This window comes from Miniopterus schreibersii, assembly GCF_964146895.1.
Source record: "Miniopterus schreibersii genome assembly, chromosome: 15".
In the NCBI taxonomy this organism is placed as follows: domain Eukaryota; kingdom Metazoa; phylum Chordata; class Mammalia; order Chiroptera; family Miniopteridae; genus Miniopterus; species Miniopterus schreibersii.
The window spans coordinates 50,879,506-50,893,656 of record NC_138115.1 but is presented as its reverse complement, the minus strand read 5'-3'; the positions used below and the strand labels follow the sequence as shown (position 1 = coordinate 50,893,656).

At 63.5% G+C, this 14,151-nt stretch overlaps 1 protein-coding gene across 3 annotated transcripts; it reads right to left on the bottom strand.

Moving 5' to 3' along the window:
* Positions 1 to 104: 104 nt before the first annotated feature.
* Positions 105 to 11,064, bottom strand: SEMA3B (semaphorin 3B). 3 transcript variants are annotated; one of them, XM_081160424.1, is made up of 18 exons: positions 10,975 to 11,064; positions 6,843 to 7,035; positions 6,012 to 6,169; positions 5,785 to 5,847; positions 5,261 to 5,380; positions 5,090 to 5,183; positions 4,774 to 4,893; positions 3,767 to 3,912; positions 3,566 to 3,677; positions 3,383 to 3,452; positions 3,161 to 3,305; positions 2,574 to 2,793; positions 2,210 to 2,301; positions 2,089 to 2,130; positions 1,702 to 1,859; positions 1,554 to 1,609; positions 1,327 to 1,466; positions 105 to 828 (listed from the first exon to the last, which is right to left on the bottom strand). In XM_081160424.1, the coding sequence occupies exons 2-18, from the start codon at positions 6,949 to 6,951 to the stop codon at positions 427 to 429; spliced, it is 2,247 nt and encodes a 748-aa protein (XP_081016550.1). In that variant the 5' UTR covers positions 6,952 to 7,035; positions 10,975 to 11,064; the 3' UTR covers positions 105 to 426. The 3 variants fall into 3 exon arrangements, with proteins under 3 accessions (XP_081016550.1, XP_081016551.1, XP_081016552.1); XM_081160425.1 differs by lacking the exon at positions 10,975 to 11,064 and having other exon boundaries at positions 6,843 to 7,042; XM_081160426.1 differs by lacking the exons at positions 5,261 to 5,380; positions 5,785 to 5,847; positions 6,012 to 6,169; positions 6,843 to 7,035; positions 10,975 to 11,064 and having other exon boundaries at positions 5,094 to 5,182.
* Positions 11,065 to 14,151: the final 3,087 nt, after the last annotated feature.

The window sequence follows — 14,151 nt, the reverse complement described above, 5'->3', positions numbered from 1 at the left end:
CACGCACGCTTAGAAACTGAGGTCCTGAGACTGCTAGGAAGGTGCCCAAGGCCACGCAGCGAGACCCGGGGCCAGCGAATGTCTGCCGGGGCCGTTCCAGCTTCAGCCGATAGTGTTTATTGCATTAGTACAGGGGGCTCGCCCGGCCTGTTCACAGCTTTCCGCGCCTGCCCCGCGGAGGCCCCTCTCCGGGCGGGCGCTCCGCCTCCCCACCTGCCGGGCCGGGCCGGGCCTGGGCCGCCCCTGCGGGGCTACATTCACGGGTTATCCTGTTAATAAATAAGCCGGCGCGGCCGCCCCGGCCAGAGCTGTCCGTGGGCGTCTCGGGGGGCCGGGGACCGCCGTGCGCCCGTGCCCCAGCTGTACGCTCCCAGGGTCCGTCCAGTCGCCTCGTCTCCTCCCGTCCCCGGCGCGGCGACGGCCGAGTCACCAGCGCGCGGCGCTGCGCGGGCCCCGCTCGGCGCGCGGCTCGGGGCCGTGCGTCCGCCGGTTGCGACCCTTCCTCCGGGGCTCGGGCGGCGGCGGGCGCGGCTCGGGCTGCGGTCGGCACATTCGCAGGGAGCTCGCGCCGCCGCCGCCCGGCTCCACCAGCTGCAGGAAGTCCCGGTACCAGAGCTTGGGGCTCGGCGGCGCGACGGGCGCGGCGTCCCCGCTCCGGGCCAGCCTCTCGGCCTGCGCCGCGCTCAGCACGTGCAGCACCAGGCGCCGCAGCGGCCGCGAGAAGCCCTGCTCCACGGCGGCGCACACGTACGCGCCCGCGTCCCCGCGCCGCAGCCCGCGCAGCAGCAGCCCCCGCGCCGTGCGCTCCGCGCGCTCCGCCGCCGGCACCTGCGGGGGGGCCAGCGTGAGGCCGGGGGCGGGGCGGGGCGGGGCGCCCGCGGCTCCGGGCCCCAGGGTCGGCCGGGAGAGGCCACGGTCGCCGTGACCGAGGGGGAGCCGCAGAGTTGGCGCGCGCAGGTGCACATTGGAAGTTGGGGTGCAAGGGGGCAAGTGGTCTTCGAGTGCGGAAACCCGAACAGAGCGGGGTTCATTTGAATACGGGGGGCGGGTCAGGGCACTCAATAGGCCGGGGAGGGCAGGGCTTTTGGGGGGTTGGTAAAGGGGGAGATGCGGGAGAGGGAGCGGTCAGGAGCCTAGTTGGCAGGAATGGGGCCTCACCAGGATGAGGGGCCAAACTGGACCTAAGGGGTCGGGGCAGGCAGAACCTCACGGGGCGGGGCTGGACCTCATCTAGATGTGGGGCCTCATTAGTCAGGGCCGTAGGGGGATGGACACGGGCCTGGCTGGGGACTCTCCCCACCCCACCCTCACTGCCCCCAGGCTCACCGGGGTGCTGGCCCCCTCCCCTGCGCGCTGGAAGGTCCACTCCACGTGCGCCTGCAGCGAGCGGGGCTCACACTCCAGGAAGGCGCTGCCTCCCTCCACGCCGAACACCTTCCGCTCCAGCAGCGCGGGAGGGGACGAGTCTGGGGGCAGCGAGGGTGTCAGATTCAGGCCGGGCGGTGGGGGTGGGGCATCTCCAAGGGGTGAGAGGAGGACCGCTGGGCACTCACCGCCGGAGCACAGCGTCCTGGGGTCGCCGTTCTTTATGTCTTGCCGCCGGAACCGCCTGGGGGAGATAATACTGGAGCCTCCCCAGCCCTTCTTTTCACCAGGGACCCCGCCCAGCGGCCCGCCCCGGCCCGCCCCGCGCCTGCCCACCTCTTGGCACTAGGCTGGAAGCGAGTGCACCTGGCCCCGTCCCAGGCGCAGTAGGGGTCACGCGCCAGGCAGCATTCGGCACAGGCCAGGCCGTGGGCAGCACAGCGGTACAACGGGATCTGGGCCACTGCGCTCCGCGAGGCTACGTACAGCTGGTGCTAGGGGGCACGAGGGGCTCGGGGCTGACTGCGGAAGGCCCCGTGCCCGCCTCCCATCCGTCAGGGATCCCTTCCCCACTTGACAGATGAGAACACTGAGGTCTTGGGTCACACAGTCTAACAAAGGCAGAGCCTACACTCAAACCTGGGGCTTCAAACTACCAAAGGACATGCGGGGTTGGGGGCACCCACTCGGTCCATTCCACCCTGGAGACTTCTGGTCACTTACCCTCTTGGAGGAGATTTGCATGGTGGTGACAGGTGCAGAGTCCTAAGAGAGAGAGAAGGGGTGCTGGGGGTCGGGGCTGAATGGAGTGGGGGTACCTCAGATGATGGGTGCTAGGCCTCACCTCGAACACCTGCAGCTCCTCCAGGAGCAGCCCCTCGTCATCAGTCTGGCTGCCCTTGGGGACTGAGATCACCTTCAGCACTGTGCCAGTGTCTGCAGGGGTGAGGAGGGGTGAGTGGCTCTTTGTGTTCCTGGACAGCGAGGGCCCGGGATCTCTTCCCCTTGGAGGCCTCTACCCTCAGCGTGGTTGGGTTGATGGAGAACGTGGGTTGGAACAATCAGAGCAGCATCCAGGAGACGGGGGCAGAGCCCAGGCAAAGGCGTGGAGAGGGGACTGAACAAGGGGAGCTTCTGAACAAGGGGAGCTTCTAACAGACCGTGGAGCCTGGACTGGGTCTGGTGGGTGGTCATGGCAGGACCCTGACCTGTGCCAATGAAGAGGACGTCGTAGTGTCCGTCAGCAGCTGCTACTCGGTCTGCGACAATCTGGGTGAAGGTGTACCCGGCACCCACTTGTAGGAAGAGAGGGCGCCCCCCCATGGGCAGGATGGAATTGTACATGAGGGGATGGTTCCTGGCAAACTGGATGACGTCATCAGGAAAGTCCTTGGTAGAACTGAAGGTGCCAAATGTCTTGCTGGGGCACTGGGGGGTGGGGAGGAGGCACAACAGGGATGTGGTATGAGGGGTTAGTCAGCAGTCCTCCACGAGAGACCTCTGGGAGCCTGGAGAGTGTGTGTGTGTGTGTGTGTGTGTGTGTGTGTGTGTGTGTTGGGGGGCAGGGTTTGGACAGGGCCCTGTCCTGGGAATCTAAGAGAGGAGACCCAGCCCTGCCTTTGGGAGTCTGAGGAGGAGACGTGGCCTTACCCTGAGGAGCCCTGTCTGATGAAGTTGACTTTTTTTTCACCAACAACAAACGGTAGAAACCACATTTAACTAAGAAGACCCCAGGCCAAGTTCTCCATCTCTGAGGCATTTAGTGGGCTGTGGTCGGGGTCCCTGGGCTACATACCATGCCGGGCCGGGGGTAGGGGACACGGCCCTGGTAAGACACCCACTGGTGCGTGGGCCCCTCCTTGTGGGCAAAGGGTCCCAGGAAGGCCCGGCGCACGTCGTTCATGCTGTACACGCACACGGCAGAGCCCTGGAAGACGCCGCTGCAGGCGAGAGCACCGGTAGAGCGGCAGGCCCCGCGGGGCCCAGGCTGCCCCACACGGCCACCCCCGCCCCTCACCTGGAGGTGGAGAAGACGGCATAGAGCAGCGGGGTCCAGCGGTCCCTGGAGGACAGCAGGAACACGTCCTCTGTGGGCAAGGGGCCTGGTTGGAAGAGGGCACGCAGCCCACAGGCGGCCAAGCTCCTGCGCCTGTGCTCCTGCAGCCCTCCCCCCACTCCATCCCTCACGCCTGGCACTCACGGAGCTGGTCAAAGTGTGTGTCACCCTCGATGCCCGGCACTGAGCACACCAGCCGCGCCTTCAGGAATGTGGTCCACTTGTTGACCAGGCTACGCTGGCCGCCCACGTCATTCTGTGGGGTCAATTGGAAGGGATGAGGTCAAGGCCCCAAAGGCAAACGGGTGGAGTGGGGTCACTAGATGTGGCTCAGGGACTCCTCACCCGGCAGATCTGGCCGATGCGGGACACGGACAGGCGGCCCAGTGCCTGCGAGGCCTCCACTGCTGACTCACGAAAGAAGAAGAAGATCTTGTCATCGTCCGGGTTCTCACTCTCCGGAATCCAAAACACCTTAATGAACTTGGGCTCTGGCCACAGGAAGAGGCACGGAGTCAGAGAGGCCCTGGCCCCGACCCCCCGTATCTGCTGTGCGACCCACATGCCCCACTGCCCCCTCTCCCAAGAGCCGGTGGGGCAGCACCTGACTCCCCGGCCTCCACAGCCAAGTTCAGACGGCGCGGGGATGGGCTGAAAGACCAGGGCCTGCGAGTCAGGGAGCCGCCACGAGAGGGCAGCAGAGACCGCGGCTTCCTGGGCGCCCCCCACCCCCGCCCCCACCCCCGCCTTGCCCTGATAGTTCCCCAGGTCAGTGGTTTAAGAAAGGAGGGGCATGGAGTCTCCGCTTTTACTTTCACTCATGAATCTTATTCTCTAGCAGGAAGCAGGCGCCCCACTCCTGTTTCAAACACTCTGCTTGGTCCCATCAGAATAAACTACCCTGGCCCATGACAGTTCAGGTCCCTTATCATTGCTCCCTTCATAAACCTGTTTCTTGGCATGTTCCTGCCCCAAGGCCTTTGCACTAGCTATTCCCCCTGCCTGGAATGCTCTTCCCTCGGTCCTGCTGTGCTTTGGGAAATAGCTCACACCTGGGTCAGCAGAGTGGCTTTCTTTACCCAACCCTCCCACCACCTGCACCTGGTCACCCTTTCCCCTCCCCCCCTCTTTATTCTCTCATTGGTCTGATTGCCATTGGAAGTGATTTTATAATTTGTTAGGAGGTCTGAGAACTCAAAGAGGGTATGGGCTATACCCCCCACAGGGCCTGCCACTTGGTAGTACTTGCTGAGACCTGGCTGTGCCCATACTCACTTATTTTATGGGCTTTACTCAGTACCTGCCCTGTTGGGGATGAGGGTCTCCTCCTGCCACTCCCACTAGTCTCTCACCATTGAGCCAGCGGGAGTCGTGTGGCTCTGTTCGGAGACTCGGACGCTGGCCCAGGCTGCGGAAGATGGTGAAGTCCCGGCCCATGAGGTCTGCGGCCACCCCAGAATACAGCTCTTCCTCTGCAGACAGGGCGAGGGCTGCTCAGCCAAGCTGAAGGCTCTCGGGTGGGGAGGCCTGCGGAGCTGTGGGGGCCCCGGGGAGTCAATGAGGCTATGGGGATCCCTGGGGCTCCTGGGAGGGTCTTGGGACTTTGTGAGGTTCTAGAGTCTCTGAGGGGTCCCAAAGTTCTGTTGGGATCCCAGCCTTTGGACTCACCCACCAGCACGGAGGCCGCACGGTGCCTGGGGTCATAAGGACTCTTGCCCTTGCCATCCTCTAGCCTTCGAAGGTCCAGGCGGAGCATGGGCTCCTGGAGGTGGGGAAGTTGTTACTGCCAGGCCCTCCCTTACTCTCCCAGCCACCCTCTCTGCCTGCATCTGGCCTTACCTCCAGCCGGTGGCCCACTTCCACAAAGGCACAGGTGGGGTGGAAGGCCCCGGTGCCACAGGCCAGCAAGTGAGTGCGGTTGTAGGCATGCAGCAGCTTCACGAAGTTCATGCACTCGGTCTGGTAGGCAGGCGGGAGCAGGGACAATGAGGCCTCCCCCAGGGAGGCGACCTTAAGGGGTCCCAGCTCACCAGTGGCACCCCCACCCCTTCCTTTCTTCTGCATCAGCCCAGGCAAGTACCAACATGGGCTACAGGGACCTGGGTGCCGTTGGTGACCCACCCAGCCCACCTCTCACTAGCATGGGTACACAGGGAAACACAGGCCTGCGTTGCCCCCTGTGACTCACAGGCACCCAAAAATAATCACATGAGCCCCCACCCTGACTCACTACCTCCAGACTTCAGCCACCTCACCCCCTGCCCCCATCCCTGCCAGAACAGACAGGCCTCTGTTTCAGCACTGCCCCGTCTATGGAGTGAGGGGCTGACCCTCCTGCTCCCACCCGGGCAGCCAACACTCACACCAATGTCCTTCCCCGCCCAGTTGCACTCCTCTCGCCATTCCACAGGGGCCGGCCAGGCCAGCTATGGGGGATCGGGAAGGGGGAACACGGGTCAGGGACTTTGGGTGCTCTCTGGCTAGGGTGTCCGCTCAGGGGACCCATCCCCCTGGTCTCGCCAAGCAGTCTGCAGTTCTTCCCAGGGCGCTCTCCCTGGGAAGCACCACCGAGGCTGGGGGGCCCTGGCACCTTCTTGGCCCGCTTGCTGATGTTGTCCAGGCTGAGGGAGGCCACGTGATTCTCAGCGCCCACGAACAGCCGTCCACGCTCCTCATCCACCAGCAGAGCTTCGTAGCAGCAGGTTCTCGGCAGCCGGAAGGTCCGGAGGCCGTGCTCGGCCTGGAGCTCTGCAGAGGGGACGCCACTGAGGATTCTAACGGACGCTTTCCCGGGCCCTGCCTCTTGTCTCTCTCACAGGCCAAGGTTGTACGTGTGACCCGGCCCACGCACACCTGAATTCACACCTATGCGAGTTTACATTGGTGAAGGCCCACCCAGGCGCGAAGCTTCCAGGGTGGGCAGTGCAGCCACCCCCCGCCCAAGGGAAGGCAGGTTGGGCTCCTGGGCGTGCTCGGACAAGCAGGGTCTCCAGGCAGGCACTCTGGGAGGCCAGGGTTCTGGGGGAGGCCAGGCATACAGGGAAAGCCAGAACCCCAACCCAGGCTGAGGCGTCCCTGCCAGGAGCCTGAGCTCAGGGCCATGCCACTGCCTAGTAACCGCTCCTGTGTGGGGTGTGCAAGGAGCTCTAATGGCCCCCACGCCTCAGCTCCCTGGGAGCAGGGGATGGTACAGAGGCAGGATCTGTTGCCATGGGGACAGAAAGGGTCTTCCTGGGAAAGCAGAGGGGAATGTGGGCTGAGGCCAGGACAGGGTTAACTGGAGATGGCTGAGTGCTCCCAATCCAGCCGGGTCAGGTGGCACACAGGTCAGGTGGTGCGACGACAACCCAGCGCCCCCGCCCGCACTGGGCCCCTCCCCTGCCCACCTGAGCTGGGCCTCCCGCCTGCCAGGTGCACCTACCTTGGAAGGAGAACCGGAGGCGGGGAGGGCTGGGGGAGGCGGCCCTCAGCACCGCCGTGCAGAGCAGGACCAGGGCTGAGGGAATGGCGGCAGCCCCAGGCCGCCCCATCCCGCTCAGGGCGCCCAGGGCTCAGCAGGCCTCGGCAGGCGCGTGTGGAGGAGCCTTGAGCCGCCCTGGACTCTGCCCTGGGATCTGGAAGACGAGTTGCAGAGAGGGCAAGGGAGGGCAGCTGAGCTGGGGGAGTCCCGGGGGATCAGATTACAGCCCCCAGGGGAAGGAAGCTGGGGGGTCGCATTCCGCTTCCGAGTCCTCCCCTCCCTCCGAGGGTGCCCTGCCTGGCCACAATCACAGACACACCCACGCTGGGCACACCCTTGGGGCACCCCCACACTGGCAGGCACCCGCCCCACCACGTCACCCTCCCCAGTACCCCGCCCTCCCACATACACACTCACAGACATTAATTCACACACTCGGTGCGCCTACTTCGTGCCAGCCTGGGACTTGGGCTGGGGACACTGGGGGACACAGACAGGAGGTGGCAGAGCGCCAACAAGGACTCAGATCGGTGCGTTTTAGAGGGCTCCAAGTGCAGCGAGCAAAACAAGCCGGTGGTGGGAGAGCACAACAGGAGGGGTCAGGCCTCTGGAGGTGGCTGTGCACCCGCAGCCTCAGCGACAGAGGCACCTTTGGGGCTGGAGCCAATGGTGTGGGAGCCCTTGAGTGTGAATGTTCTGAGGGTCCCTTTGCGTATCTGTATTGCACGTGTGTCGTGTGTATCACATACACGCCTGTGAGGCCACGTGGCATGTGTATTACATATGTAGATATGTGGCACGCATGTGTGCACACGCAGCATTGCATGTGTGTTTATGCAGTGTCTGTGTGGTGTGTGCACTCACGGACATGTCCATATGTGTGTCACAAGTGCGTGCATGTGTGAATGTGTGTGCACACACAAGTGTATGCGTGTCTATTTGGACAGGCAGGTGAGCAAAAACAACCTCAGAGTCCATCCCTGCCTTCAACTCGGAGACACTCCTGGAGCCCATTTCTCAGAGAGAGAAGTGCTGCCCAGGAGCCCCAGGGGCTGGGCAGGAACCTGGGCTCTGACCCGGGACTGCTGGGATCAAACAGCCCAGCTCAAGCTGGCTTCTCTCCCCACCCGAGGGTGGACTGGGTTGGTCACACAATGAAATTCTGTGAGCTCAGACTTCAGACCCAAGAGAAATCAAGTGGGGAGAGCCAAGGGCCTGAGGCAGCCTCTCCCCCCAGCTAAGGGAGCAGCCCGCCTCCCTGAGCCTCTCCCTCCCCTGCCCTCAGCCTCAGGGTTTCCCCATCTTTGAGCCCCTCCACTTCTCTGAGCCAGAGCCCTCCCTGGACCCCTCAGATGGGGCCAGCTCTGGCCTCAATGGCCACCATCCTCCCAGAGGCAGGCTGTGCAGGTGCGGGGCACCAGAGCCCTGGCGTGGGGCAAGGTCCTGGGGTGGGATGAAGCAAGGGGCACAGCTGCTGAGGCACGTCCCAGACCGCTCCCCCGCCCCTGCCCAGCTCCACAGCTGCGGGACCCCTTCCGTGCTGGGGCCCCCACCTCCCTCCTTCCCTCCACTGACACTCGCCGCTGCCTCTTCTGGTCTGGGGGTTCTGCCACAAAACATCCAGCTACCTTCCCAAAGGCCCCCAAGAACTCCCGCAGCAGCGCCCCCTCCCCCAGCCCCTTCTCACCCCGGAGAAGGGGAGAAGCCTAGGGGGCGAAGGGCACCCTCCAACGGCCCCTTTAAGAAGCAGCCCCTGCCCCCGCCAAGCCAGCCACCGCCCCACACGCGCCGTCAAGTTTATGGGGCGGGCAGATCGGGTGACTGGGCAGGCAGCCTGGACGGCTGGAGATGCTGGCCGGGCCAAAGTGGAGGGGGCACACAGGAGGGGTGGGTAGGGATGACCCCCCCGTGGGGCCTCACAGCAGTAGGGCGCCCCAAGCAGCAGTCTGAAAGTGGGGCTACCAGTCAAGGTGAAGGAGGAAGGAGCAATAAAGAGCCCCCAGCCCCAGGCAGAAGGAACAGCTGGTAGAGGCACCCCTGGGGGACTCAGGTTCTTCACCTGTCCTTCCACAGCTGGGGCGCTGGCGGAGGGTAATGAGGGGCCCAGCTGCCACCTCAGTCCCCAGGAGCCAGCTGGGATGGGAGGGTTGGAGGTCAGGGGAGGGGGTTCTCAGCTGGAGGTCTGATGGGCCCTCAGGACCCAGTCCCAGTCCTTCCTCACCACTCAGGCCAGTACCTCTGCCACTTGGCTGGCAGTGGTTGCCATAACAGCCAGTCTGGGGCAGTAGAGGAGGGCCAGAGAGGGGCAGGCAGGGCAGGCAGGAGGTCTACTATGCACTGCGGGGGGAGGGCCCACCCAGACACCACCTGTCCCCAAGGGAGTGTCTCTCACAGATGGGACAGTGCTCCTACACTTCATCTCGGAGCCTCATTTGGGAAGGGTCTGGGGGCTTGGCTTGAAGCTGAGTCTGGGGACGCACCTTGTCTGGACTGCCAGGGGTACTTTTTTAGAGGAGCTGAATGTTGACAATGGCTGAGTGGGGACCTCAGGTCTACCTGGGTGTATGTGCCAGGACTGGAGGATGGGCTTCCACCCCTCAACACCTCCCCAAAAGGCATCCTCCTGCAGGCATCCTCAAGGGAGGCCAGCAGCCGCTCAGGGGTCAGCAAGGGAGGCCGTGTGGCAGTGGCAAGTACACATAGTTCTGCTGCCATCTCCTGCCAAGTGCCCTGGGGTAGAGGAATCTGTGCCCAGACAGGGTGGGGTCGTGCCTCTTTCCTGAGCCTCAGGGCCTGGTGTGCCTACCTGGCTGGCTGACTGGCAGGGAATGGTAGGGGTCACTGGGAGAACCAGGGGCCTTCCCGTAGGGTTGGGGAGGGACACACCTCTGCGTGACCTTCTGGGCTTCCGGGATGCACCTCTGCCTCCTCCCAGGCTCTCTGCCTTGGACCTGGCCTGCCTCCCCCCGCCCCATGCAAGCAAACAAAATTCTTTGGCTGTTTACAATTTTTCCACCCAAGCAGCCAAGATCAGCAAGTGCCTTTGAGGTCCCCACCCACACCCGCTGTGCCCCCTACCTGCCCCCACTGCTTTTAGTTCTTCAGGCCCAGGGTCCCAGCCTCTGTTTCATTCACTCCCTAGCCCTGTGACCATATGAGAAATGGAACCAGGACACCCCCCCCCCATCTTTCCAACATCCTGGGATTCAACCCCCAGCCAAAGGGCCTGGGCTGTCCCTGGGCCACCTGAGACCTTCACATTGTCCTCCTTCCTCCAGATGTGTCCCCTCCCTGGAGCAGGAAGGGAGATCCCCAGGAGTGGGAGCTCAAGTTGTCCCTGTCCCCACAAGGTGTCCTTCCTGCTCCTCAGGTCCAAGTGTATGCCAGGCCCTGGGCAGGGACCTCATGGGGACAACACTAGGAGCAGGGTCATTGGCTGCGGGTTACACTGGGCTCTGGAAGTCCCCAAGGATTCTGGAATCAGGCAGCCTGGGCCCGAGTCTTGACAGAATGGGACAAACCACGGGAGGCAGCTGAGGTCCCTACTCCTGCCTGCACCCCAGCCCTAGGGCCACCCCAGGCTCCTTGGCCTCCACCCTTTGCCAGGGCATCCGTGTGCAAAGGCCTGCCTGGGTTCTTGCCCCGGTGCTGCCTGTTAGTGGCACAGGCTGCCAAGGCCTCAGTTCTTCCTTCTGGAAATAACTGGATTGTTGTGCCAAGTCCCAGCACCTGCCTCCCGACCCCTCGTCACCAGCTGGGCCTGGCCCCTGCACCCTGCCTGGGCTCTGGGTGGTGTGGCTGGGGGAGGACATCCATCTGAGGAAGCCTGGGCTGGGTCACCTTGGTTCCCCACTCACACCTGCTTTCGCCATCAAGGCGAGTGGCTCCAGCCTGCCCCGTTCTGGTCACGTGGGTACTAAGATGTGCTCCCCGGGCACTTAGGCAGGGGGGTCCTGCAGAGAACCTAACTGAGGCCTAAATTCTCTGACATTCCGCACCCACCCCAGGGGGTCTCCTGGGAAAGGGTCTGTCCAGGCACTTCCCCACCCACCCGCAGCCTAGTCTCCGAGCTCCCAGGGGACCCCTGGCCCACCTTTTTGGAAAGATCAGCTCCTCCCTTCCTTGCCTGTTCCCCTTTCCTTCTGAGGGCCATGTCAGAGCTGAGGTGGAGGGGCTGAGGGAGGGGCAGCCAGGAACCCTGGGCCTCCGACTGTGGCCCTGCCCCCACCGCTCCGCCCCTACCCTCCGCCTCCTGCACATTCCTCCCCGGCTGAGGTCAGCCCCTCTGGGATGGGGCAGCCCGCCCCCCCCCCCCAGCCACATCACAGCTCTTCACTCACTCCTGTTTTCCTCATTGCCCAGCGAGGGGGACTGGGGGGGCTGGGGGCAGGGCCTCCCTCTCCCCTCCTCCGTAGCCTGGGGGAGGGGGGAGGGCTGTGCCAGGAATGCTGCAAAAGCAGACTGGGGTTGTCCCTAAACTCATTAACATACATTAACACACAGCTACACTTCCAGGAGTGCTGTGGGGGGCTCCAGATGATCTCAGGTTTGGGGGACCAGGGATCAACCTCCTAGTAGCCAGGGGAGGGAAGAAGGTGGGGTGGGGCTGAATCCTGACACCTCTGCTCAACTGTGTGTCCCTAGGGGGAAATGGAGCCTCTCAGATCACTCCCTTCACTGGTCCTTCGGTTGTAAATGGGGGGCTGGGCAGGTCTGGCACACTGGAGGCGGGTACAGGTGTGCACTCCTGTTGCCACCTCAGCACTGGGCATCGCGCAGGATCCAGGCCTGGGGACCTGGAGGGAGACCCTTCCCTTCGCCTCTTCTGCCCAAACTTCTGAGTCCTTCTCAGACTTGGCTCCTCTCCAGTCTCCTTTCTTTCCCTGGAACTGTTTTCCCACCCCACAAGTCGGCAACCCCCCAGCAGTGCCCAAGCCCCCAGCTCAGGGAGACCCCGCCTCCTCTCCGTTCAGGCCTGAAGCCTGACCCCTTCACCCCACCCCAGGCTGTGGCCCTGGTTCTTTCTGCCACTTCTCCTGAGGCCTCCCTTCTGCAGGCCCTCCCAGCCCCTGACTCAGAGTTTGCAAAGCTTGGGGACCCCAGGCTTTAGCCCGGCATTCACACCACTCCTGCCAGCCTGCCAGTGCTCCAGCCACCCCACTGCCAGGAGGCAGCAGCTCTTTCTAGGCCAGGACTTGGCTTGGACTGTGCCCTCCTGCCGTTAGGCCCACCCCGCTGCCACCTGCTGTTGCCATTCACCATCCACCTCTGGGGATTCCTCTCTCTGTGAAGCCCAGACACCTGTAAGACCCAGCAGAGGACAGGTGCAGGAAGGCGGGAGACAGTGCCTGCAGGAAGCCTCCCACCTACCAGGGCCTGCTGAGCCCAGGTAGGGATGGCGGACTGATGGAGAAGGGACACCTCAGGCCCTTCCTTGGCCCTGCACCAACCCCTCAGCCTTGACTCCCCACCCTGTAATAAGGTCAGAGAGCAGAGTCAGTGGCTTCCCATTGGTGACAAACTGATTTTTCTCCTGAGACCACCTGTGGGGTTGTGTCTCTGGCAATGGGAAAAACCAAGGCAGAGAGGATAACGGGACCCATGGCATTGCCCTCTGCCCCCTGGTGCCCAACACTGTGATTAACTGAGGAACGGAGTGGCTGGCAGGCATGGACACACATATCCCAACTAGTTTGAGGTCCCCACTTTTGGTGTGTAATGGGAGCTGGCATATCCAAGGGGGGTTGGGGAGAAGGCACAGCCTCATGGCAGGGGTGAAGGCCCCTGGGATCCCTTTTAGGGCGATAGACAGGTTTGGGGGCAGTTGTTTGGGAGAGGGCCTGGACCCAGAACTCAGCCAAGAGAAGCTGCAGTCCTGCCCCTGCCCTCTCCCTGACTGCCATGCTGGCCTGGCTGGCCATGCCACAGGCTGGGTGACTGCAGTCACTTCATGGTTTGGAGCCTCCAGCCTTGGTGGCTGGCTTGGCACCCTGGGTGGGGGGAGGGGAGTTGATTCTGAGAGGCTAGGAAGTTTTCCTGACTTCAAGAGGAGCCATGGGGCTGCCCTGGAACATAGCAAGGGCTTCCTCCAGGCCTCAGCAGCCCCTGCAGCTTCAGAGGCCCCATCTCTAATGAGGCCACCTCCCCATGCTGCAGCTGGCATCTGGGCCTCTAAACATCTGCTGAGGATGGGGGTCTGGGCCAGGAGAGTTGGGGAGTGGTTGCCCTTGTCAGGCCTCTCTGACTCAGAGCTTGTCTCTCTTCCCAGTTGTCCCCCCCACAATGGGTTAAAAATACCAAGGCTGCCACGGCATCAGTAGCCTGAGCAACTATTTGCAGTGGAACAGAATCAGCCTTAGGGTGGTCTCCACTGGCTAGACAGCCCACCTCATATTGGGACCCACAGTTTGGTCTGGGAGGAGGAACCTGGGTGTCTTGCCTGGCCCTGCCTGTCTAAGGGTCCCAGGCCTCATAGCTGCAGCTGCCCATGGGTGGGGCCAGGAAGGTGGGCCTTCTCAGGCTGAGAGAGCTCCAGGGGGACACAGGGTCAGGGAGCACAGAATATCTGCCCCCCTCACCCAGCTGCTCCCAGGAAGGAGGCATGGCTGCAGTCCAGCCTGGGCAGCAACAGGCAGTCGGGGATCCCCAGCAATCAACCTTGTGGAGTCCCTCCTATTGGGATGCAGGACACCTGGGTTGCCCCCCAGCCTGCCACCCTCCATGGCTGGGAATTTCCCAACTGCCAAAGACAAGGAGGAATTGAGAGGCCACCCCCGCCAGTGCTGGGACAATAGAGCCTTATGCCCTAGAAATCAGAGCAGGGGTAGGAAGGCCAAGAGCAGGTGGGGGCTTAGTTGTCTGCACCCAGGGAAGCCCTGTCTGCCAGGGCCCCACCCAGAACCACTGCCAAGCCGGGTACAAGGGGATCTTGGCTGGAATCCTGCATGGCCCACCCAGGGAGGGAGGCACTGGGTGCACCAAGCAGACAATGCCAGCTCCTCAATGGTCCCTCTGTGCAGGGTTCCCCCTCAGGAGGGAAGGAAGGAATCATCTCCGGTGCCTGCTTCCTGCTGGGCTGGCATCGCTGCTGGGGGCACCGGTGCCCCGCCCGCACGTACAGGGCTGAGCGGGTCGGGCCTGACCGCCGAAGGCAGGCGGGGATCCCGGGTTGGGGGCGGGATGCTGTTCCCGTCCGTCACCCTCAGCCCTCCAGGCAGGGGTAGCAGGAAAGGCCGGCCCCGGGGCGGGGCCGCGGGCTGGGGTGCGCTGC

Bases quoted from the DNA above. Each gene is read 5' to 3' on its own strand.
- SEMA3B (XM_081160424.1), bottom strand. From the start codon at position 6,951: ATGGGGCGGCCTGGGGCTGCCGCCATTCCCTCAGCCCTGGTCCTGCTC. The intron at 3,913-4,773 runs GTGAGAGACTAG...TCCTGTGGCCAG, and splicing joins CGACTCCCGCTGGCTCAATG to AGCCCAAGTTCATTAAGGTG. The intron at 829-1,326 runs GTGAGCCTGGGG...GCCCCCCCGCAG, and splicing joins GGGAGGGGGCCAGCACCCCG to GTGCCGGCGGCGGAGCGCGC.